Raw genomic sequence first — 26,034 nt, 5'->3', positions numbered from 1 at the left:
TTTTTAGAAATCACAGGGAAGCTGATCAGACCAGATGGGAGATGTACAAATACAGAGCGACTGAGAAAACTGCCTTAAAATGGTTTCATTCTTTTCAGACATGCTTTAACCCAAATAAAGTCAGCTAGCCTTTGCAAAATGCAAATTCAGAATAAATGTCAGTTTGTCTACAAGCAGTATTACTCAGCAACTTTGTTTCTCTCAGGTACTTTGATGAAAACAAAGAAACATGAAGTGAAGTGGTGTCGTTCTCTGACATATTTCTAACAAATAAATGTTTTAAATTTGTAAAATATTATTGTTGTTTAGAGTGTACGCACAGGACAAATCGGATCTTTGAACACGAAGTTCACGCTCTGCGTAATTCCTCCTGACTCATCACATCCAGTCTTCCTCTCTGTCTCTCTGTGCAGTTCTGGCAGTATGGTGAGTGGGTGGAGGTGGTTGTGGATGACAGGCTGCCAGTGCGCGAAGGCCGTCTGCTCTTCAGCTACTCTCGCACCCGCAACGAGTTTTGGAGCGCCCTGGTGGAGAAGGCCTATGCCAAGTCAGTTGCCACTAGCAGCATATGTTCCTGTGCTGTAATGACTGTGATCACCCACACACACACTCTGTGTGAGAGTTTGACTGCTGAGGGGACACACACACAGAGTGTGTGTGTCCTCAGCAGTCAAACTCTCAGCCGGTGCAGATAAACGCCCCTCACCTGCTGTTGCAGGTTGGTTGGGTCCTACGGGAGCCTGAAGGGCGGCAACATCTCGGAGGGCATGGAGGACTTCACGGGAGGCATCGCGTACTCTCTTCCTGTCACGTCCCGCACCCCTCCGGTCCTCTGGAGGATCCTGACCGCCGCTCTGTCCAGAGGCAGCCTGCTCAGCTGCTTCATCCAGGTACTCTGAGCGTCTGGCGCCACGCCGCTGGAATATGAGACGTTTCCCCGCTGAGAAACTTTTATGTCCCTCAACAGGCCAAGAGCTACAGCGAGGTCGGAAAGGTGACGGCTGACGGGCTGGTAAAGGGCCACGCCTATGCCATCACAGACACAGACAAGGTCAGGAAAACTCATGCTGCTGTCTGGGTTTACCTCCACGCAGTTTTCACATTCCTCCAAGTCCTCTTTTAATCGTCTAACTTCGTACTGATTCAAATATTTATTCTGAACCGAAATGTTTAAATTGTAAAATCAAAAAGAAGGAACTTTTAACATTGTAACACATTTTCAAAATGAAAGGATATACAGTCATGTCAGATAAATTAGAATATTGCTATTTCTGTAACTCCATCCACTGAATGATGGACTTTAATTACACACAGGCTTGATGTTTTCAAGCTTTTATTTCTGTTAAAAAAGATTTACTTTCACTCACAGCTAATCAATACGTGACGTTTAACGTTAGAATTTTACATTGGACCAATAAAAAAAAATATGCAAAAATTGAGCTTCAATATGGCAATAGTATCTTTCCAATGAAGTAACATTTGTAAAAACACTGACAAAAACATGGAACGATAAAATAAATAATTGCTTTTATTAAAGTCTATTTTTTTAGATATTCTGAGCAAACATTAAAATTTTTCATTTGTCTGTGAATTGCACTTTATATGATGATCTTCACAGGAACCTCTGTTTAAATGTGTTTCCATCATTTAATTGCCATCATCTTACCCTGAATTCTGGTTATCTCACACCCGCAAAGCTCATTTTATTTTCTGTTTTTTTTTTTTTATTTTATCATTGATATGACTTCTTGAAACACTGCAAAAATACAAAATATATTTTTTTCTAGTTTCTAGTGCAAATATCTTAGAAGTTACTTTTTGTCAAGATATAGGAGCATTTTTTAAGCAAATAATTCCTTAATATTGATGAAAAAGTACTAGCTCCCCAGGTAGATGATTTCTCTTATTAAAAGTGGAACATGTCTTGTTTTAAGTGAAATAATATGTCAGTGGAACTAGTACTTTTTTTAGCAATATTAACGAGTTATTTACTTAAATCTCCTATATGTTGCTGAAAAGTTGCCTTTCCGTCTTATTTCAAGTGTACTGAGATATTTACACTAGAAAGTAGACAAAAGGATCAAGTAGGAGTTTGTGTTTTTTGCAGTGAAGCATTTGGATTTCATTTATTCCTCCTCGTCCTGTTAATGTTTCAGGTAGCAAGAGGATCGGAGGAGGTTCTGCTGCTGAAGCTGAGGAACCCGTGGGGTTTTGTTGAGTTCTGCGGCTCCTGGAGTGACAAGTGAGCAAAAGATGAATCAGAGAGGAGCGGATCATTTGCGCAGCCTGAGTTTCTCCTCTGCATGTGTCCGTCGCTGCAGGTGCAAGGAGTGGGAGGACACGGAGCAGTCAGAGAAGCAGCGGCTCAAGCTCAAGCTGGAAGAAGATGGGGAGTTCTGGTACGGAGGAGAGGCTAAACTCTAACCCGTGGGAGCGGCAGGTGATCCGGTTGTAACTTGTGTTTCAGGATCAGCCCCGGTGACTTCAGCACGATGTTTAACGTTGTGGAGCTCTGCAGCGTGAGTCCAGACTCTCTGGAGGACGGAGACGCATCCACCAGTCAGTCTACCTGGACCATCAGCGAACACAAGGGCTCCTGGCTACCGGGAAGCTCCGCTGGCGGCAGCCGCAAATACAACAGTACGTCCGGTCAGGTCTCCGCCTTCATCCGTCCGCACACCCACCACAGCTCTGCTGCTTTCCTCTTTAAATTCACACCAGAGTCCTTCTGGAAGAACCCCCAGTTCGAGTTGGTGCTCAGAGAGCAGGACCAGGAAGATGACGACGAGGAAGAAGAGGAGGACGACAACGACGGCGACGAGGACAAGGTCGACAAGGGCGACGAGGTTCTGAAAGAGAAGAACAAAGGCGGGACGCAGAAGCAGAAAGCGAAGCACTGCACGGTGCTGGTGGAGCTGCTGCAGAAAAACCGCCGGCAGAATGACAAGATCAACTTTCTGTACATCGCTTTCCACGTCTACAAGGTCAGAGCTAAACGAGTCCGTCACATCCAGGGCGTCCGAGCTCATGTTCTCCCGTAAACTCATCTGTTGTCGTTCTTTTTCTCAGGTAACTCCTGAGGTAAGTTACAAACAATCTGCTTTACGTAACGTTCAAGTCATTTCGTATTTCTGTGAAGTTTTAATTGTTTTTTTTGTCTGTTTCTCTTCATAGGTACAAGGTGCCTGCCTGGACCGCAGCTTCTTTATGAAAAACCGTCCGGTGGGTCGTTCTGGTTCATACAGGGCCCAGAGGTGAGAGTGTTTTCCTTTAGTCTGAAAATCTGGAGCAGACCTTTATTTAAACTTCAGTGTACAAAAGCAAGGAGAAAATACTTTTTCAATACCACGACCTCTACATACAGAAGTAGCTCAAGATCCAGAGTCAATTATGTTTGTTTGGAAACTTTAATATTTTTCAGTTTTTTTGCAAATACAATATGAAAAAAATTACAGAAGAAGAGTTTAAATGGTTAAAATTAAGGAAATCTGACAAAAATGTTTGTCTAAATTCAACCTTGAATTATTGTTTTGTTGCCTACTGCAGTTTTAAAACAAAGTTATCAAAAGATAACCTGAAGTTTTAAATTCAGTTTATCTAAAAGTTTGAAGTAGAGATCATTGGCTTGCATGAGCAAGAAAAACTGGACGCTGCTAGAAGCTTTTTTCGCTTTTCAAAGTTTTCTGATGATCTTTCTCTAAACATTTGCTCCTGCTTTAAACTAATCCTGTCTGACTTAAAACTTTTACACCGTACTCTGATCTGTTCATGAAATGCCTCTTGATTCGGATCCACAGAGGCGTCTGGAGGAAGCTGCGTCTGGATCCGGGTCACTACGTCATCATCGGATCCACTTATCAGCCCAACCAGCCAGGAGAGTTCTTCATTCGCATTTTCTCCAAAACAAGAAACACTCTTGGGTGAGCTGAAGGACCTTTTTTTTTTTTTGTCTGTCCTTTGTGTTGTCCCGTAAACAACCGGACACCTATCCAGGATGTACCTATAGGAGAATCCTTGCAACTATTCTGCTCGGGTTACTTTGGTGTAGAAAACTGATGGACAGGTTCTCTTGAAAGCTGACTGAAGCTCTCGATAAGCTTTATATGTCTCATAACTCAAAACAACTTCACAGCCGACTCTAGACTCTGTGCCTTTATTCTAAACAACCTTAGATTATGGGATTTATTATCAGAAGTGTGCTTTAAACTACAACATGAGTTCAGGACTTAAATTATAATACCTTACAACAGACTGTCAGCCATTTCTGTTTAAGTAAAACAAGCTGTGAATTAAAAGAGAGTGAAAAAGATGGAAGATATTTGGCAGAAAAGACAAACAGCTAGCTTGTACTCAGAGTTTTGTGTTTTGTGACGGATGGGAAAAGCACCAGCTTCTCCCAGCAAGAAAAATTTATTCTAGACAATCATGTGAGGATAGACAAACCCTTACACTGTGAAACCGTGTAATACAGCCATTAGATTACACAAAGTGCTTGGCAGGTAAAAATCTGACCTGGAAGCGCTTTGACGCTTTGAGCGACTTGGACTCTTCCACCTTTTGTTTCCATCAATGTCATGAAGTTCTGGTCACACAACCCAGCTGGGTTGGACATGAAGACCTGATCAGGCAGAGAACCATCAGCGACTACATGGTTTATTGAACTCTTGCACAAAATCTTGCAGTGTGACGTGAGCTTCAAATAAAGAATGCCTTTAAAGAGGTTCACTGCTGTTTTCTGTCACATCCAGGGTTCAGGACTTCACCTGCTCCTCTGACTACATACCAGTGAGTTTACACACACACTCAGCTTCAAGGGATTCCTCCTGACCGATTGGGTTGAACTGAGCCTTTCACTCAGGTCATGGCCGCTCCTGTCCTCCCCGAGGACCAAACCAAAGTTGAGAAGACTTTTGACGAGAAGGCCGGCCCAGTAAGAGCTGCTCCCCTTCGTGACCTCTCAATATATAAAACAAATGTTTTGGATTTCACTGTGATTTTTGTTTTTCCTCCCGCAGGATGACAGGCTGAATGCTCAAGAGATCATGAAGCTGATCAACTCAGGTTTGATCTGTGATTTAATGTGGCGTTCTCATTGTCGTCGGACAAAGGAAGCTGCTGTAGCTTTTTTTAGCCACTAGATGGAGCCAAAGTAGCAATATGACATGAATCAGAGGTCATCCGTCTAGAACAGGGGTGTCAAACTCAATTTCACCGAGGGCCACTTCAGCATATTGGCCACCCTCAACGGGCCACATTGACGGTACAAATCAGGAGTTCCCAGGTCCAGTCCTCCAGACTGCAACTTTTAGATGCATCCCTGCTAAAACACACCCCAGACAAAAGGTTGACTTCCCTCATCAGCAGCAACTCAGTTCTGTAAAGGCTTATAATGAGTCAATGATCCAGGTGTGTTAGAGAAGGAATGCCTCTAAAGTTGCAGATGGTAGCTCTGGAAAACAAGACTTGGGCAGCCCTAGCATAAATGTATGAAAATACAATGTTAAAAATAAATTAAACAACACCTCATATTGTTAAATAACGCTTTGGCGCGTCTGGTTAGGAAGCGCATTCAAAACCTTTGGTTGAAATGGCGCGTTAAATTCAAGTCTCCATTACAGACCAGAGAAAACTAAAGAGAACGCAACGTTGTGTTAATCCATTTGAGGAACCGGCAGTTTATCTTGAGGAAATAAATGACGACGCAGAAGTTAATTAGACTGTAACATGCGCAGTCCGCTGCTCAACCACTGCGGACAAGGCTACACCGCTGCGAAGAATTAAAATCCGCTGGAAGTAACTCATCCAGCGGATTTAAGAAATGGAGCCTTCTTGGTGCACGTTACCCAGGAGCGGCATTCTGGAGGAGCGCTGCAGACATAACATCTGAACATTGTCCGTTTCGGAGAAGCAAAACCACGCAAAAAAAAAAAAAATAAAATAAAATAAATAAAATTCTGGTAAAAGCGAACACCGGACCGCGCCGGGTAAAACACTCAGAGTTCAGTTGGTCTGTTTGGATCAGACAGATCCAACTGACTGATGAATTAGTGCAGATTTTTCTGCAGATGGGAACCAGGAGGAAGTGCGTTCAGACCCCAGCGGGTGAAGTGATGCTAATTTAAGTGAAGTCGCTTAATTTAATTTATTAAAAGTTATTGGGGCCACAGTCAGTGGTTTGTGTCACTATGGAGAAAAATGCAGATGCATTTACCTGCTTAATTTGTGATGGGATCTGGATTTACGGTGAATATTAACTAAACCGCATAAAATGCGGCTAAATAGCCGATGTTAATATGATTGTAATTTCACGGATAAAAATAGTACATGACCGATTTTTTTTTTTTTAATGTTGTTGGTCAAGATAATGGATAACAAAAAAAGTCTAGCGCGACCTGCCGCCCTGACACCAACTCGCACATCTTCATTCACAGTCTTACTCGTAAATCGATGTTTCTTTTCTTGGACATTTTGATGTTAGCTTGCCGATGTCTCGGTTTTATTCGCTGGTAAAATCAATAAGCAGCTTGAGGTGACTCTGCTGCTCTCTAGAGGCGAGAAGCCGTAATGTTGGCTGGTAACCACCGGAATGCATTATGGGAGGAGATGTAGTTTGTTGTCAATTCGTCCTCTAAACCTATTTTAAGTCAATCATGGGCCTATAAAACGCTGGGGGGAGCACATAAAATGACATGGCAGGCGACATGTAGCCCGCGGGCCTTGAGTTTGACACATGTGGTCTAGAAGGTGGCTTGGTGCTATAGTGAGGCAAAAATAAACTCATCTCGGTTTGGGACTGTGACGTATAGACACTTGTTGTCGTCGTCTTTCACCACTGTCCCGTCTTTCTGCCCCAAAAACAGTGTTTGACAAAAGTTGCCACCTGCCTCTGGAGACGTGCAGGCAGATCATCTTCGGAGAGGACGTATCCTTTTGTCCTCCACTCGCTCTTCCTGTCTTTTTTTTAGTTCTGTGCCACCGATGGCTCACTCAGGTGCACAAACGGTCTCTGTCCTCATAACTTCACCTCCTGCTGTCGTCTTAACTCCGTCGGCAGACCGAGGGTCGCTCCACTCTGAGCCGTGAGCAAGCCGAGGCCGTGCTGGCTGATCTGCGCGCTCTGCAGGTGAAACTCGCACCTCAAGAGTCGTTGCTTAAGAGGGAAAAAGAAGGTGGTGTTTCTGTCGCTAATGTTTCTCTTTCCTCTTCAGTCCATCTTTGTTCAGTTCGATGAGGACTCTTCTGGAAGCATCAGCCCCTTCGAGCTCAGCTTGGCACTGGAAGCCGCCGGTATGAACGGGAACTCCAAACAACAACGGTAGCAACATGCACCCCAACATGCAGACTGCTGCTGCATTTGCACCTCTGCTTGTCGTTTCGGTTTGCCAGGAATGAAGTGCGACAGCAAGGTGGTCCAGCTCCTTTCTGAGCGCTTTGTGGGCGGAGAGCCTCATCTATCCTTCCGTGGCTTCGTCTCCTGCATCTCCAGGCTGCGCAAACTTTTCGGTAACTCACACCTGGTTAATAATAAGTAGAATAGGTCTCACGTAACCTAATAAATGCTGCTCTTTGACTATTCAAGGCTGGAACGTGCTGCTTGTTCTCGTTGGAGACTTTTTCCTTAACACAACTTTGCCCAAGATATCCTTGTAAATGTAAAACAGACCCTAGCAGATCCTACCCACCAGGGTTTGTTTCCTGGGTAAATTTCTCCCCTGGTAACTTAATTTAGACCTTTTAAACACAAAGTAAAATTGAAAACAGAGGAGGGGGGGAGGGGGGGAGAAATGGGCCTCGGAGAACCGGGGTAGTACCTGGAAAATATCCCTGCAGTTGAGACAAGCCTCCGATCATTTCTGCTTTCCTTAAGCACTCGCTGTCAATTATTCTCTGAGCTGTTCATTACAGTTCAGTGTTTTACCTGGAACATTTAATTAGCATGCGCATGATTTTTCTTTTGTGTCTTCTTTCTGAGAAGACGCAACATGCAGTGATGTGTTCCTCCCTTCTCCTCAGCTCTGTTTGAGTCCGAGACGAGCCCAGAGGTGAAAGACAGAGGCATCAACTCCGTGAGTAGACGAACGTTTTCCTCGTATCACGAGTTCACGCCGACCGGCGAGATCTGACCAGGACCTTTCTGCTCTCTGTTTTGCTCAGTGGCTGCTTCAGTTTCTGGTGCTGTAAAGGAGCAGCACGAAGACGAGCTACAGATGGAGCGAGACGAGCCGTCTGCGGGAAAAAAACCCAAAAATGTAACGTGTTCTGTAAGAAAAGCTCTCTTTGTTTAAGTTTTTTTGTTGTTCTTGTATCAACAACTTATAGAGTGGTTAAATATATCTGAATGATTTAAAAAATAGACTGCTTCAAGCTTTCACTTTCATATTCGAACTTTAGTGTTTTTATTTAGTCAACTGAATAATAACCAAGTTTTTTTTTTTCTTCCAAGTTTTGAACCGACTTGGATTTAAGTTTTCATGATTTTTGCCAGTTATACTTGATGCATGCTTTTTATATTTGTCATAATTTTCTGGCCATATCTAAATAAAATTAGGAAAGGTCTTCAACTCTGCCGTGAAAACCTCTTTATTTCTCTGTTTTTCTTCCCAGGAAACAGACTTTTGTTATATTTTTACTCTTTAGACGTCATTGTTTTGTTCTCTGCTTATCTTCTGTCCAATTCTTACCTCTTAACGACGGCATATCATGGAGGACCCACACCGATTCCCTGGAGCTTAACTCCAAATTATTTGTGGAAAATTTTGCCAATTAGCTGATTTATTTTCTTTTTAGTAGAGCATATCTAAAATGTCTGAAAGAAAATGCTGCTCTGGAAGCTGAAATACCTTTGTTTGATTCTACTTGATAGATGATTGGCTGGCATTTTCAAACCAGCCAATCCTGGAGCAGTGTGCCTCCCCCCTACTTCCCCCCACCCGCTCTGGACGTTATGGTCCCACAGCGGATTGTTTCCTCTCCTAACTAGAGAAGTCTTAAAAAAGAAAGCCATTTACATTCTTACTATTTTATTAAAAACATCAACTCTCAAGATCTGAAAAAAGATGCTAAACAAAAAAACGTCACGACCAGTTAAGAGCTGGTTATAAACAAACAGATTTAATTCTTAAAGTGAACTACACACACACAATTTTTATTGAAATTGACCAAAAACCATTTTAGTTCTGATCTTAATTAATAGCAATTTCTGATGTAGCAGCGCTATTCCCACACTCTTCCTGGCAGGGTGTGGTAAACACCCTGCCAGGAAGAGGTTTTATGATAGTTGGTCTTTGGGTTCCAAGGGGGAGTATGGTTGCAAAGCTGAGAATTAAAGTCGTTAATGGAAGGCACCAGCAGAAGGAGAGGAGCACGCAGCTTAAAACGTCTCAAAACAGGAAGCCTCACCTAGCGCTCGCTCGCTCTCTGTTATGGGGATCATGGTGCGAATCCAGCTGATGAAGCACAACTGCTTAGTGAAATCTGAAAATGAACAAGAGTCCTGTGAGCTCATTTTTCTGTCATAGAAGATGTCGGTTTTAAGAGCAGCATAACTGTCTTTTTTACTTTTACATAGACTTGCATTTTAGAAATATTTTGTTTTTATTGTAAATAAATGTTTCCTTCCTGAGATGCATTTAGTAACGATACAGTGCTATGAAAAAGTATTTTTTACAGATTACTTTTGTTTCCCACATTTAAATTGAGAAAAATTCAAGAATGGATCAAGATCAGAGAATGATGGTGTGTGGTGTAGTGGTAGAACACAAACGCTAAAGTCCTGGGTTCGATTCCCAACATTCAGATCTTTGCTGCTTGTCTTCCCAACTCCTCTCTCTGTCCATTTCCTGCCTGGCAGCTGTCAATAAAAGGCCACTAGTGCAAGGGAGAAAAAATAAACCTGAGAAGGCTGCTGATAGAGTGTTACGAAGCCATTTCTAAGGCTTCGTGACTCCAGTGAACCACATTGTGCGTTATTGGAAAACCTTTCCGGGAGCCGACCAAAATGACTCTTAAGAGCACAGCAACGATTTATCCAGAAGGTCACAAAAGAACCCAGAACAACAAGTTATTCCCTGCAGGCCCCACTTGCCTCAGTTAAGGTCAGAGGCGTTCATGATTCAACGAGAAGAAACCAGAGCGCCCTGTCCAAAACCACCACAGACCAAAAGGTCAAGCTCACCCTTATCAAAAAAAAAAAAAAGTGAAAATTTTCAGAAAGCCTGTGTCCCGTTACGTCCGATGTAGACCTAACTCCGGATTTCAGAAAAACAAAAGATTAGCAGACCTGAAATCAAACATGGTTACCAAAGGAGAAAGCTTTGCTGTCAGTAAGCGCTGAGTAACAAAAACCGAAAGATTTTAGTGTGGTACAGACTTAAATCTGACTGAATTAAACACCATGCTCATGCTTCAATTTTCCTCTAGTTTCAACAATACTCCAATGAAAGATGAAACAAAATCCCTCCACAGTGATAAAAGACTTGCAGACAATTAGGGGAGAACTGTTTTTCTCTTAAAAAAAAAAACAAAAAAAAAACAAAGGTCAAAAAAAGGTTTGCATTGGTGTCAATTTTTAATATCTTCCATATTAATATTTATTCAATGATTTGAATTTAAATGTACGTCAAGGAAAGCAGAAGAGCTCTATAAGAGAGCAGATGCATCTACGCAGTTGTTTCTCTAATAATTTGAAAATGTACTCCAGTGAAGTCTTTCTGGTTGTTAAACTGATTTGATATTACAGCAATAAGCAAATAAAAAAAAAATTTTCCTGCCACAAAACAATTTCAAAATGTTTTTTTTTTTCCTCTAAATTTAAACTACTCGGATAAAAAGCTGACGCAGCATTTTCTAATTATGTGATTTTCTTTTTTCTTTTTCTAGCGTGGGCGACAAGCTGCAATGGTATTGTGATGATTTAAAGAAACATTGTCAAGTGGGGGGGAGGTTAATTTAATAATAATAATAAAAAAACTATGTCGTAATCACTTTAGATTTCTTTTACATAAATAAAATGCGTTCCTGTAAACCAAACGTGGAGAAAACATGGTCACATAACTGCGCTTATATAACAGGCAAATAAATAAATATTAATTTTAAAAAAATCTATGTAACAGTTTACTCATCCATGTCCACATTAACATACTCTGGGAAATATCTGGGTACACACATGTACCCACTGACACACACACACACACACACACACACAGAGTGAGTACTGCCTGCCCTACAGAGGGTGTGAGGGTGATGTCTCAGCTATACGCACCATCTCTATTCTTATCGCGCTGACGCCACGTACAGCGTCAACACACACTCGCCCCCTCCTCCACTGCATTCCCTCACTCCCTCCATCCATCCTTCACCCCCCACCATCCTCCCCTCCTGTTCTCTCTAGTAAACGTCTGAGTCTCACAATCTGCCTCCTCCTCCCTGTTACATATTGGCTGCTTTCTCTCTCTCTCTTTCTCTCTCTCTGACATACACACAATCAAAGGTGCTTGCATCTACACACACACACACACGCACAAACAGGTGCACAAGTGAGCCAATGTCCTTTCTACACATGCTGCTATAAATAGCCGCTTCACTCGCACAGCACTTCCTGTTCATCGTTAGGTGAGTACACACAGGTTGCCCTCAGCAACCATCCATCTACATTGTGATGGAGAGAGAGAGAGGAGAACAAAAAGAAAAATAGAGAAAAGAAAGAACCTACTGAGTCTTACGAGTCTTTTCAGGGATTTACACTCTTTTTTTCACTTTCACCTGTTTCGCTGATTCCTGTGTTGGTCTCAGAGCCTTGGGCTTCCTCCTCGTCTCCTTGCGTCTATTACTTGAGCGACGTGAGTCACATCACAAGAGTCGCACAGATGTTCTCGACGTTCAGCAGCAGCCTTGTTCTCCGTATGCCGTCAGCGTGATTACTAACAGTCAGCTGATGTCATTTATGGTTTACAGGTACCGAGTCTTAAACTGGAGAATTGGACAAATTGAATGTCTCTCTACGTTGAAATGTAAGGAGTCACAACATCTGTCCATTGGGTTTTGTAACGTACAGTTATGCTTGTGTGTAGACCACACAGGCGGGGCAAAGCCCAAAATGTTTTCTCTTTTATGACCGCCCCGCCACTGCTACGGTTGAACTTTGTCTTTAGATCCAACACTTGTCTTTCACTTTTAAATACCGAAACTCCCCAAAAGATTTTTTGTCATTTGATAATGGGACTTGGAGTGAGTGAGGAACATTTAGAAGGTCAGACAAGAAAGCACAAATAAATAAAAGGAAGTCAGACCTTCTAACTAAAATTAATGTTTGTCCTTTCCTGTGTCAAATGAAGTCAATGACAATATTTTGCATTTAAAGGGGCATTATAAACCACATCCAAACCATTTCCAGGCAATTTTATAGCACTATCAATTAACTATGTTGCCTCCAGTTGTTATAAAAAAATATTGTATCACACATAACTAAAAAGAAGTTTGACTTTGTATTTTGACGCTTTGAAATTGGGTCTCTGTAGCTCCTGCTCTTTCCGCCTTCAGCTCATCATCACAACAATGCTTCTCATTATGCTGTTTGCATCTGTTCTGAGGAGCTTGTGGTTCATTTACTAAACCAAGCACACTGGAGCAGTTCCACCAGGTGTTTCCTAATTGCTGCTGCCGCTAGTCTGGAGGAGCCGAGTGGAGAGGGGAGGTCTGCAAGGCCTGGCTAGAGACTGCCGCTCCAAGAAATGGTGTTGTGGAAAAAGCGGTGCTTTGTGGGAGCAAGCGCTTAGGTAACCCTGAATGGCTGCCAGGGGAAAATTCAAGGATTTCTCAAACATTTATGAAAGAATCAAAGAAGCACTCCGGTTGTGTTTTCGATGAGGCAATAACATTAGAACAAGATATGAAGATAAACAAAGTCGATTTTCCGTAATCCCCCCGGCGCCCTTTAAGAACATAACACTGTGTAGTCAGAACGGGAGGAGGGTGTACGCACCAATGCTTGTTTTGAAACAAACGAAGTTGGCTAAGATTAAGATCCTGGGATTGGTTTCCCAAAACTCCAACCTCAACTCAGTTGGAAATTTGTAAACTGTGCCAGTAAATCAACATAATTCACAATAAATCGACCAACTCTGGTATAAAGAGCAAATCAAATATCCAGAGAGAAATACGGCCGAAAAAAAGAAAGAAAAGTGCATCAACCTCCGGTTTGTTCTGGGTCTCACTGGGAGGAGGCGCTGTGATGTACTGAAGGAACCAAAGTCTTCAAGGTTCGACTTTCTAAGATGAACCTTTGGGATTAAGGACAAATTCAAACATGTGCACCCAAGTCTTTTTTTTAAGAAATAATTTTATACGTCGGATAATAATTTCCTCCTCCTGAACTTTATGCCAATAATGTAGGGGATTAAACTGAAGATTTCCTAAAAGCTATTAAAGTTTTCTCTGACTTGGTGTTGAGGTGGCTCTACGTCTTAAACGTGAATCAGAAGCTTTGCACAAGCTGTCTGAGAGGAGGAGAGCTGATCCAGATCAAAGCGTGGAGAAACAGTTTGCATCAGATCCGCCTGGATTAAAAGCTGCGAACAGAAAAGCCTGAGTTTCTCTGTTGATTTTTTATTTCCCAACAGCAGCTGTGTTCATCTCTCCACCTGCTCTCTCTCTCTCTCTCTCTCTCTCTCTCTCTCTCTCTCTCTCCCTCCCAGCTGCCATGTGGGATGTGATGATGCTCTGACGGTCTCGGCGTCTGTTCTTGGAGGTGCTGGTATTTTTGTGCTGCTACAGGAATAGTGTCAAAGTTGTAGCGTATATTGTGGGGGTGGGATCCTGAGGAGGGCTGGGATACTTTGAGATGTAAGACTCCGAAGCCACCGAACAGACAGGAGGGAGACCAGGGAGGGGATTGCGTAAGTTGGCTCACTTGGCAATAAATTTAGCCTGGGTTTGCTCACGCATAAATTTGATGAGCGGCACTATCTCAGTCGTCAGAGCCGCGGTATTTTAGGATGCGAGTGTGTTTTGGCTTGGGAACGCGGGGCGTGTTTTATTGTGCGTTTATTTACACGTCGTGAAGGCTGAGGGCTGGTCATTTGAGATGCAAAGAGCACTATTTGCATCTACATTATTCACCTCTCCGCTTATCATCTCAATGGCAGATTGTTGTAAACAGTGGGTGACCACAGAAACACATGGTGATGTAAGAGCTCACTGAAACACTTTTGAACTCGTATCACTTTTTACAAGTTGGACAGGTTAAAAGAAAAGACAACAAAATACTTTCAGATGTTCGTCTCGTCTGTTTCGATGCAAGGATGTTTGGTTTTGAACGTATTCCTGCATGCATTAGAGAAATATAATCAAACTGGATAGATTTGATTATGCTTGATGGTGATAAATGAACACCAATCAGCCCCCCCACCCCCCCACCCCCAAAAAAGATGCTTAAATAATTTTATTGAATCTCATCATGAATGAGAAATAATAATAAAAAAACAGTTGAATGTTTCAAACCACTCTTCACTTTCTAACACTTTAATTCTAAGACTTCCTTCATCTTCATCAACAATGATGGTTCCTGATATGGCTCACCACCCAGAGTGACAATAAATCCGGGGGCAGCGAACGCAAACAAACCAAACTAAACTGAACTAAAATGTAAAGCCTCTCTGGAGCACACAGAGGAGGAAGTGTAGTGCTGTCTAGAACTATTCAGCTTTAAGCTGAATCAGTTTCTTGAGTTGAACCGCTTATTTGCCCACAAATAATTGCTATGATCAATGTGATGACATTGTGTTTTCTCTTTATGTACTGTTGAGTCTCGGTGAGCGATGTTGTTGGAGTGTTGTCTTGTTTTTGTATTTTAAACATGACCTCTGCAGACACGAGGAAGGCTAATCGCAGGCTAAAAGCTACGGCCAGAGATGGAGGACTGACTCCGTAGGGCACTTAAAGAACGCGCTCCCAGGAGAGGCTTGTTAACGGTGCAGTTGAGTCTCTGTGCCCTGCATTTGCCAATAAGATGAATGTGAATGACTTTGGCGGGCCTTTTTGGTGTTCCTGCTTCATCCAACACAACGGTCTCTGTCACCCAGATTTGTACTGCCTGCGTCCCCACTTCCTTTTGCTGCGCACTTCACCGGCAGAGCGGATGAGCTAGTTTTTAGTTAATCGGTCTATGTAAGGACACGTTTTTGGGTGTCATCTTGTCTGTCATACCATGGTCATTTTTGTATTTTAAGAAAGTGATCAGGCCAAATTGTGATCCTGTGACAGACTCTTTATAAGAAAGCTGAAGATTCTTTGCTAAGTTAAGTGTTACGTTTAAACAAAACACTGACTTAAACCTGGAATGTTTATGTTATGTTAATTATGTTTTACTGATTCTTAAGTGTAGAATTAAGGAGTCAAATAAACAAACACTCAAAACAAAAAAACTGAAAATGAATGAAAGAGCAACTGATCAAGGCTAGAGCTGCACAACAATAAAACACTGCGTGATCACAATATTATTGGTAAAAGTTATAATTATATAATTGCACATATTCCTCGTGTTTTTTTTCCCTTGTTTTTGTAAATCCCAGAAAAGCATTGCTTATATAATTAAGGCAATTTCAATTCTGAACATGTTACATCTTTAGGCATCTGCAATACAACGTCCAGATGCTGAACCGCTCTGCTTGAGGCCTCAAGGAATTTCTATAAAAGAAAGTTATTTTCTGTCAATTGTTCAGCTGCTTTGTGTTTATTTGGGTATATAAGTATAGAGGTTACCATGAGGTTTGTGCCCATTAACTAAAAGCACAATAAAGCTTTGAAATGCTGCAGTGAAGTACACTAAATTTCTATATCAACACCGAGCACCTGTGTGATTCTGCAGCCTGAAGCTCAAAGTCAGCACTTCACAGCCGTTTCATTAAAATAAATCTTTTAGAGAGGAATGCTGGCTGCGACCTTGGCTGCTAAAAATCTAGCACTAAATTTAGCATTTTAAACATCTGCACGAACTTTTCCCTCAGAAGAACGGAAACTATAAACTAACATCCAGGCAGAATGATGATGTGTTTACTCTATTAAACAAAATATCCTTTAAAGTACATAATCAAACGTCTCACCGTGACAACAATTACAGAACACAAAGTGAGTGTTTATCCTGCATGTGCGTACGCACAGAAAAATGCGCCAACATAAACATCAAATTGCTTTCGTCAGTCATTTGCGCTTGCGTTCCTTTAAGGGCCCCGCAGCAAAAAAAAAGGAAAAAAAAAAACCCGTTCCAAATTTTATTCATAGTTCGAATACCATGTCAGCCTCAACGAATGCTTGAACACTCATAGTACGCAAGTATGGTTTAAAGTCCATCATCATCCGTCGCACGGTTTACATAAAACCTGATGGCTGGTTGACAAGTATGTTCTGTCATAATTCTTAATTCTTAATGTCTTAATAATTAAGATGTTTATGTAAATAAAGGACTGTTCTGTTGAAAAAGGAAAAAAAATCTCAGAATCAAAAGGTTGTATAGCTTCCTTGGAGGAAGATTTTCAAAACATTTTCCCTAAAGGTATCAAGGTAAAAAGCGGAAAAATCTTTCCATTTATATGCTGCTCCTTTGAAGAGCTTAAATCTTAAACTTTATGTGACAAAAAATTAGAAGCATTCTGACCTGTTATTTCAACTACAACCTTAAACACAAAAATCTACAAGTTACTCGGTATCTGTAACCAAATTAACTTAAGTGTTGTGATCTTGGGTTATTTGGGTTTATTCTTTGATTTTTGCAAAGAATAACTGGAGAAACATCAGTCCCTTGGTGTGCAAAGATGATAGAGTTATAACGTACCCCAGAAGGCTTGTAGCTGTAAATGCAGAGAAATGATTCTGCAAAGAATTCACTCAGGGGGCCAGAATGCTAATGTATGCAAATGTGGGATTTTATTTGTAAAAAAAATAAATAAATTTTTTGTATAATTTCCTTCCACTTTACAATTATTTCCTATCTTGTGTTGGTCTAGACCAACAACACAAAAATATAAAAATCTGTAGCTTAACGCAACAAAAGGTGAAAAGGTTCAAAGCGTAGTCATACTTTTGCGAGTGTCCTGACAGGATCGCTCTCCTCCGAGCGCCACGCTGGGACCGAGACGGGAAACGGGAGAGAGGTGAAGATGGACCTGGACGGGATGGGATGCTCGCAGGATTTGATTGGACCTCTGACACGCCGGCGGACACCTGGAAGTGTCAGAGGAGAAGATGAGAATTGAGGAGGAACGGCCGTGCCGAGACAAGGGACAGGATATACGGGTGAGGTGCAGCGAGGAGAAGAAAAGGAAGGGGGTGAGGAGCAGAGGGGTGAGCGGTGTGTGGGCGGGGAAGGCCAGCGAGGTGAGTGTGATGACGGGAACATGTGCAGGTTTGTCTTCCTGACGTGTGCAGCGTACACACAGTCCTCTCTTCTGCCCCCATGTCTTTTCTCTTCCTCTCTCTCCTCATCATATCCCACCTCGCCCCCCCATCATCATTCCCTTCTCCCCACCCACTCACTCGCTTTATTCCTGCCACTTACTAGGCCCTGAAAAAAAATAAAATAAAATAGGGCAGTCCTTATGTAAAGAGCAGAGACGCAGCGGGGAGGAGGGAGGAGAGGGGCACTGCGAGCTGAGGGGAAGATTAAAACAAAGATTTCCGGATGCAAACAAGCAAAGAAAGAGAAATGACTAAGATTCATTATAAGGGAGGAAAGGATGCAGCGCATGGATACAGAGGACAAACTATCAGCCAGAACATTATGACTAATGACAAGTGAAGAGGATAAAACATTACTCTCCTCATCGGACTGGCACAAAGCAGGATATTATTTGCAAACTTAAGATGTTGGGGGCACAAACAAAATGAGCAATGTGAGGGTTTTATTCAACAGCAGCAAAAGTGAAGGGATGTGACGTGAAATCTGTACATCAGCAGGTTTTGCTACGACGTTCTGGGGAGATCAGAGCGAGGTCAGGGGAGGCTTCTCTGAGAGATTAAAAACAGCAGAAGTGCAGAGCATCGAAAACACCTTAACTCAGTATGTGGTGTCAAGCGTGTAATAGTGGAAAAAATGACAACAGTGAGCAAACTGACCAGAGTTTGTGGTTTCACCCAGCAGAGTCATTCTGCATCACTACAGCATCTCTGTTGGAGCCTGGCTTTTTCATTCTACGTTGTTTTCATACTTTTGTTTGCTCTGTCAGGCGACCTGGCGCGTTTCAAGAAGCGAGTTCAAATAAAATATATCACTGTAATTATTGCTCTGGCGAAAACGTTGCCGTCTAATACGTGAAGAGCTTTAGCAAGAGTGTACTTCACCTGAGTGTGGTTATCATCCAGTCACAACAGTCTCAGACGTGGTTTACCTAAATGTATATATGTCCATTTGCAGCTGAGACCATACGAACACATATACATGCCCTTTTTTGTCTCACTGTCTGAATTTTTTGTCTGACTAAACCTCCCCACATGGCCTAAAGAGACTAGACAAAAGATGAAACCAATTCTAAGGGACTATGCGTTTCCTTTTACGCTGCAGTGATTTCTGCCTTGCCACAATTTATTCAACACATTTATTATATAGCAATAATAATAATTGTTAGATGCAAAACCCTAATTTCAAGTATTTACAGTCATCGTGACAAAAAAAGCGACAGCTTTTCCTCATTCCAGGAAAATCTGTGAATGAGGCAGAGTCATCTGTAAAGTTTTGAGTAGAAAGGTCATTTGTGTGAGACTAAAGTCAAACATTTTAAAACAAATCACGCAGAAATCTCTCTCTCTCTCTGTCTCTCTCTCTCTCCATTCTCAATTTAGGTGCGAGGCTGATGACTTTACAGAGTTACTTTGCACCTCTGATCTCTTCCTTGTCCTCTCCCTCCTCCCTCCCTCTCTCTGGCTCTCTGCCTCTGTGACTGGCAGCGAGCCTGCCAAAAGTAGGCTAGGATTGACGCGCTGCTTGTGTCTGAGTCACAGAGAGCTGTGGAGCACTGAAACCCACTGATTGCATTTAACTTTAGGCATCTGACTCCCATGCAGCGCATGATACAATGGAGGCATCCACTCCCGTTTCCTCACCTCGGCGCTGACGTTTGCGGCCGCAATTACAGCAATGAAACAAAAAAAAGAGCTCCAGCGGGACTGAAGTTGCACAGATATGCAGTATTTATTTTGAGCCACAACCAGTAGGTGAATGCCTTATAGGTCACAGCTATAAGACAGCAAACTATTTCAGTTGCTGTCTTCGTTAGTTTTTCATCATCCTTTATTCCTATTCCAGAAGAGACAGGCCAACACAGGTTGTTTCAGACTGAGCACAGCAAGCGTACATCTGTCGGGTGAAATAACATGACACAAGTAAGATTTGTGTTTTGTGATCTTCTGTGAGTTACAGTAGCGAATGTGCGCTCACTGCATTGAGAGGCTTTGTGCAAGCACAAAACGTTGCTGAACAGAGAGTCAGTCACATGGGTTATACCGCATAAACACATGTACAGCAACGTAAACACCGCTGAAAACGACGTGGGCCAGGGAAGGGGAAAAAGACATTCTGGAAAGTTACAAAAGTGCGTTGCATCATGCGGCCAGAACTTTGTCTCGTGCTGGCTAAGGTTAGACATTTGGTTTTGTTTTGGGTTTGCACACGTTTCTTGAAAAGAAGAAAACCCTCAGCAGCAGAATAAAATGTGATAGCATTACAGAGTTTTTGGACAGCAAACAGGATGTCCTGCATGGTCATCATGACATTACAAAGCATCATTTGGATTCTGTGGCTGCCGGACTTTAGCAGATCTGGTCATTTGGTTTAATGAAGAAAAAAAAAACTCAGACAAAGACTGAGGGTCGATTTGCGTTTTGCTCTAAGCCTTAAAGTAAGGTTGATGGCAAGTCAAACTTTAAATATCAGTGTAGTAGACCAATGTCAAGATACTGGAGAGAAATAAAATCCAACAGAACCTATCCAACATCTCAGTAAATTAGAGAGATTGAAGAGAAGCATTTATGCTGGATTAGTTTGACAATAATGTGGCACAGTGGACGAAAATAATGTGGATATTATTGCCAAGAATTGCGATAAAGACATAATTAGTTTTTCTAGTCTTAGAAGTGCTTTCAGGCCTCTACGTGACCTTTAGCACCTTAGGGACTGTTATCTGTTTCCAGTTTGGGAACTTGACACAATGAGACTAAACTTAACAGGCTGTTTATTCTATTATAATCTAATCTAATCTTAATATAATCTGGTGAGGAGCTCCAAGTCTTTTGCCTTCTTACCACCATCTTGAATTTTAGCCTTCTCCACACATGATCAGATTCAAATCAGAACTTTATCTCAAAACCTATCATTTCCACTTCCAGTCAGAAGAACCTCAATCCGCTGTGGGATATTAATAATTTTTTACTTAGCCATAATTAAAGGCAAATATATTCATAATAACTTCAGATTTAAATTTCAACTCAGAAAACTTCCACTACAAGTAAGTTATTGTTTCACAGTGCCACCAATAACAACGAAGTACCCACAACCTTTTAGAGTAACATAAAATGGAGAACAAATTGCAAAAAAAAAAAGATAAGAAAAAAAAACTCAACAAGTGGCTCTAGAAAAAAAAACAACCTTTCTTTTAACCTCAAGCTGCCAGTGTAGGACATAACACAATTGTTGACTAGCTGTGCTGAGGCTCGGATGGTTCACCACAAGGCTGCCAGCGAGACATGCTTTCATTGTTTTCCTAAAGTCTGTGCTTATTGCAGACATTCCACAACTACCTGACCAAAAGCCTGGCTTGCCTGCACAACTCCATTGGAAAAAAAAAAAAAAAAAAAAAGAAGAAGAAATGAATTAAATCCCTGCTCAAACTTTTCTGAATGAGAACAATGTTTAAATATGTGTAGCTTGACAAAAACACATCACTGTGAAAGAGTATTTGTCTCCTCCCATATTTCTCCTGATGCTTGCCTCTTAACTCTTTCACCTCATCAAACACAATTTAACGTAAGATTTTATTTTTAAAAATGATATACATCCGAAAAGTATTCCAACCTTTTCACATAGAGCCAGGTGTGTTTTTTTTAAAAGCTTTTGTTTTTCCCCGTTATGAATAAAATCTCTTGCATTTACTCAGCTTATCTTTGTCTGATGTTGAGTTTAGTTTCACCATCTGAAAGATTTCAGTGACAACAAAAGGCAAAATATAAGAGTTCTCTCAGGGGGCAAAAAAAAAATACTGTCTCAAAGCAGTGTAAGTTCAAAAGTTCATCGCAGAAACATTAATAACAAAAGAGCTTTGTGTTTTTAATTTCACCTAGCTTTTTTACTTAATGCACTTCATACAGAAGCCAATGTTTACACAGCCACGCAGGAAGGCCTTCAGCTGCACAGAGGAAGAATTGGTGGATTTGGACAAGAATTGATGTGTTATAACAAGCTTACAGAGGCTGACTTTAACCCCACCCCCCCCCTCCACCTAATAGATCACATAACAACTGGCCTGACCTGAAAGTCGAGCTCGAACCACAGCCTTTTCACAAACACCCCACTCTCAGTTTCACTTTGGTTTTGCTGAGTTGGAGGTAGCTGCGAGTTTGAAAAAAAAAACAAAAACAAAAAACAAAAAATGCAATCCCAGCAAGAAAGCTGAGGCAGGCTGCAGTAAGAAAGAAAGAGGTGGTTGGCTGGAGGGGTAAAAGACATCTCAGGTTTCCTTCGGCGGGGTGACGAAACACTGAGAGTTATGCAATGCTGTTGGGCCGCGGAGCCAGAAGGGGTGTAAACAGCCCCGCTCTTAACTGGGACAGGCCTACGCGTTGCCTGGCAACGAGTATTTTGGGCCAGACCAGCAAACATGGGCCCGCCTTCCAAAAGGAAACAGGAGCTGGCCTCATGAGTGCAGAGCACGTTAGTGGCTTCCCGAAAATATGCTAAGAAACCGAGGCAAGCAAAACAAAAGCACACAAGGGGTGTCAGATAACCCCCACTGCTATATTTTCAAGCCTGAGTCTAGACTACCCCAAGTTACAAACAAACAAACTGTCAAAAGGAAAACAAAGTAGTCTGAAGGGAAGATTAGTCTCACATGCGTCGCATTACTTCACAACGCAGCAATGAGTCTTGGGGTCAAATTGGGTCATGTAGCATGTAAAAAGAGATGCAGGGTTTGGGAGGGGGGAGGAGTTTGTTGATTTTTCTTGCTCTTATCTAAATGTATTTTGTTCATTTCTTTCATAAGGGCATCTACAGAAGAATTATTTCTACAAGCACTACAGTCGATCTCCACTTTCAGAACGGGATGACACACTTTGGGAATTATACAGATGCTTTGATTTACACCTAATTTATTGACCCAAACTCACTCAGAGTCCCCCAAAGTAAAGCAGCGTAGAGGCAAAGTGTGTTCATTTGCTTAAGATAAAAAAGTATTAAAGAATAATAAGAAAAAAAAATTCTGACCATTGTCTCAATTATACTTATATTGGCTTGAATCAGATTCTGTAACTTCGCATGAATTAGAGCTGTTTACATTGTGATGTTTCTTGAGGTTAGGTTTTATATATGTATGTGTGTGTAAATAAACTCAATTGAATCTAACTCAACGGTTAAAATAAGCAACCACCTTCTTCACAAATAGTGAAGCTTTTTTGAAATATTTCAGCCACATCGTTCAGCAGAATAAGTTGCTTTGTTTTCACATTAGTGCTTTTAAAGACACTAAAGAAGAAAAGCACACTTAGTTGTAATTATACGTTATTCGCCCTTAAGTGTTCACATTAGCCTTTTATAATGGCATTTAGTCAAATTTGTGCTGCATTAAGGAATTCATTTACGTTTGACTAGGGTTTACAAAACAAAGCAAAACAACCACCAACAGTTACAACTGAAAAAAACGACAACAGTTGGTTCTGTGTGAGCGCCTCCCAATGCTGTGGCAAGTCGTGACAAGATTTAATCTGAAGGTTTCGTTCCTTTATTTCCTTTACAGTAAAGTCACTGGTCGTGTGGAAGTCCAACACTTAACAACTAACTGAACTGAATAATAAATTACATTGTGATTTACATGTGTCCTCAACTGATTAAAAATGAAAATAAACCCAAAGGTGATTTTGTATTTTATTAATAAAATATATGTTTTACAGAAAGAAAATTTGAGCTGTAATTCTTACGAGAGGAAATTTAGGTGTAAAATGTATATACTCTACATTGCATTGTAATATATATCTCATTATTACACCTCCTCATCTCTATCAACAATATTATAATTATGAGTCAATATAAATAGTTCATGTTATTGTTTAACTCAAAATAATACATACTTATTTATGACTCTATAATCTTCTCTTAGTCTCTCAGTGAGGAAATTCACACTGTCTATATCATCGACATAATAAATATTTATTATGTCTATGGCTCATGCTGTTGCAGCAGCCAGTCATAACAGAGATTCTGTACAAATAATTACTATAGAAATACTTCTGAAAACCAGCTCCACATTAATTTAAATATGTGTATTATTTATCCAGGAAGAAGTGACATTTAACACATCTGCCATGTTGATGAATGTAAGGCGAAAGGGAATAATTGTTTGACAAATGAAGCAAAGGGCAGCACAGTAAATCCTAAAACAAAGGTAAACAAAAACATTTTATTCACCTAATAGTATTTATACTAAAAGAACTACGCAAAATATACGGTATAAAAACCAAGGAAATAATATTTAATTAAAATTAAAATGATTTTCAGCTTCGTAGCGTCTGTCTGGTTATTATATGTTGAATTGGCTTGCCATACTACATCTGTTCCCTGCACAGAAAGAATCCGGAAGCCATATTGTGTGCTGCTGCCCAAAGCGTGTCGCCACGGAAACGGGTTGCTAGGCGGCATAACAAAAAAGACCAAATTTATACGCGCTTGCGTCAGAGGGTAACGGCGTATCCATGGTGACGGAACGCCATATATATGTATATATATATATATATACATACACACTGTTCCTGTCGCTTGTTTTAGCACAGTTAGCGTATTAAAGGTTGCAATGCGGACTATCTTTGAAAATGAAACGCATATGAAGTAAAATCTGACATATTATACAAGGGTGACGCGTGTTGTACATTATTGTAGAACAATTATACAGCCGAAAGTAGCAGTTTCCTCAAGTAGATTTCAAGTCCTCATCTGGTCAAATTCTGCCTTTTTGTCGTTTTACTCCCGGTGAGTGTGGGCTGCTGTCGCACGTACGTTATCACCCATTCACTTTAATAACTCCCCATCATGAACAACTTACATCGACGGAGTTAGTCATCCCGGTTCAGCGGCACACGGCTCCGTTAACGGCAATCCGGGACACAACGTCCTCCGTGAATCCTCGTCTCTGACGTGGTTGCAGCTCTGACTAATAACTTGTTATCCCCAACTCTTCCCTTTATGCTCACGCCTGTTCACACATCAGCTGCAGCATGGAGCCCTTTCACAGCAGCATGCCCGCCCCGACACATTGTCTGACATCACAACCAGAAAAACGTAGTATTTCAGATTTTTATTTATTTTTTTATTCATTCAGGATTTTTTTTTTTCTCCCACCACGTCTTCCCGCGTTTAGCTTGTGGAGCCAGTCCCCCAAGCAGAAAAAGAAAGCCTCCCACCTGCCACATTCCCGCTGATGTCCGAATGTAGGCTTCACAGTGAATCACTTTATGTTCGGATTGCAGTGACTGGCTCAGATTTCCGTCACTGCTGCCCACTGTCCAGTCAGTAGTTACACACAGCCTATCTTTCTGAGGAAAACAATTGTTGTGAGGGATGCTGATTGTGTTGAGTAACCCCCAAGATAAAGTCTATTGTCTTGAGCAGGGTCGAGCATTAAAAAAATTACGTATAGGGGCAGCAACCCGAGATTTCACCCCCCCCCCCATCTCCCCCCTCCTGACACCTATTTTATCTCAAACACATTAGACATAATTATTTTAATTTGTCTGTAAAGTCAGGGCTCAGATCTGGACATTATGTCACCCCTGAATTTAGCATGCTCTAGATGCAACTCAGAAAAATTGGCTCGTTTTGATGTTTTTTTTATGGCTAATTACCACTACCAACATAAGCAGATGTTATGCATTCAAACACTAAAGGAACAATTTCACAAATGGAGGTTGTACCATGTATGCCTTTGATTTAATGTAATGCAGACCATCAGAAGTGCCGGTGATTAATTAATCTATGATTTTTTATTTATTTATGGCAGCCATATTGATATACTAATATACCCATATACCCATATAAACTCTGAGATAATCAGCAAAGTATGAAAATCTGGACAGGTTTTTCTCACACAATGTGTAAAAGAGTTTTACACATCGGTAGATGGTTTCAGACTGAAGGGTTTTTAAAGTGTTTTTGGGATTCTGCAACTGTATGCCTCTGGTCTGGCAAACTCTATCTATCTATGGCAAACTATCACTTTCCCAATATAACTCTGGGGGACATTCTTGTGTCCGACTGGGAAGTGCAAAAATTCATCTTACGAAGACAAAGAGAACAGATGACAACACCAAACCTTAAGGGCATGCCACACACTTCCTTCTTTTTGTTGTTGTTGTATTTCAGTGACTGGATTTTACTGCCACACACCACACTGGTATAAATACTCCAATATTTTCTTAGAATCAATTGTGTTTCTAAACAAAAAAAACATTGTCATGTCATTATTTTTCTTTAAGAAATCACAAAAACAAAGGTCCTGGAAATATTTAATGTCTACACACTTTAAGCTTGATGTGTCCCTAACTATCTATATTTTTTGAATGAGTGCATACGGGTAGGGCACCAAAACAGGCTCTCGTTCATGCTGTTCTAGGTCAAAGCCCTGGCAGCAGATCTCTGTTTTTATGTTATTTCTCAAATTGCAGTTAATCCATTCATGGAATAATACCCGACTTCAGATTTAGGGAGTGTTCAAGTGCTCAGATCAAAAGAGGGCTTTCCTCTCTTTTTAGACATTATGAGTCCCAAGGGTGTGTCCTGAGAAACGTTTA

The 26,034-nt window shown here is 41.3% G+C and overlaps 1 protein-coding gene and 1 long non-coding RNA gene across 2 annotated transcripts in view; one reads left to right on the top strand and one right to left on the bottom strand.

Moving 5' to 3' along the window:
• capn12 (calpain 12) overlaps positions 1 to 8,561 on the top strand; it is a 13,890-nt gene extending 5,329 nt beyond the window's left edge. The window contains exons 4-22 of the mRNA XM_008425779.2: positions 414 to 547; positions 719 to 890; positions 968 to 1,051; positions 2,157 to 2,242; positions 2,322 to 2,399; positions 2,468 to 2,640; positions 2,722 to 2,984; positions 3,070 to 3,081; positions 3,175 to 3,254; positions 3,798 to 3,920; positions 4,749 to 4,785; positions 4,859 to 4,930; positions 5,016 to 5,061; positions 6,861 to 6,922; positions 7,055 to 7,123; positions 7,209 to 7,287; positions 7,387 to 7,503; positions 8,014 to 8,066; positions 8,155 to 8,561. Coding sequence (XP_008424001.1) covers positions 414 to 547; positions 719 to 890; positions 968 to 1,051; positions 2,157 to 2,242; positions 2,322 to 2,399; positions 2,468 to 2,640; positions 2,722 to 2,984; positions 3,070 to 3,081; positions 3,175 to 3,254; positions 3,798 to 3,920; positions 4,749 to 4,785; positions 4,859 to 4,930; positions 5,016 to 5,061; positions 6,861 to 6,922; positions 7,055 to 7,123; positions 7,209 to 7,287; positions 7,387 to 7,503; positions 8,014 to 8,066; positions 8,155 to 8,181 — 1,767 coding nt within the window. The 3' untranslated portion in view covers positions 8,182 to 8,561. The remainder of the gene's footprint in view (positions 1 to 413; positions 548 to 718; positions 891 to 967; positions 1,052 to 2,156; positions 2,243 to 2,321; positions 2,400 to 2,467; positions 2,641 to 2,721; positions 2,985 to 3,069; positions 3,082 to 3,174; positions 3,255 to 3,797; positions 3,921 to 4,748; positions 4,786 to 4,858; positions 4,931 to 5,015; positions 5,062 to 6,860; positions 6,923 to 7,054; positions 7,124 to 7,208; positions 7,288 to 7,386; positions 7,504 to 8,013; positions 8,067 to 8,154) is intronic.
• On the bottom strand, positions 8,140 to 22,162 carry LOC103474659 (uncharacterized). Its single transcript, XR_535212.2, has 4 exons — positions 21,509 to 22,162; positions 17,072 to 17,214; positions 9,400 to 9,474; positions 8,140 to 8,226 (listed from the first exon to the last, which is right to left on the bottom strand). It is a non-coding gene; the product is annotated as an uncharacterized LOC103474659 (long non-coding RNA).
• Between the last annotated feature and the right edge of the window lie 3,872 nt (positions 22,163 to 26,034).

The sequence above is a fragment of the Poecilia reticulata genome, linkage group LG13, assembly GCF_000633615.1.
Source record: "Poecilia reticulata strain Guanapo linkage group LG13, Guppy_female_1.0+MT, whole genome shotgun sequence".
In the NCBI taxonomy this organism is placed as follows: domain Eukaryota; kingdom Metazoa; phylum Chordata; class Actinopteri; order Cyprinodontiformes; family Poeciliidae; genus Poecilia; species Poecilia reticulata.
The sequence above is the reverse complement of the archived record's forward strand: the minus strand, read 5'-3'. Positions and strand labels throughout refer to the sequence as shown.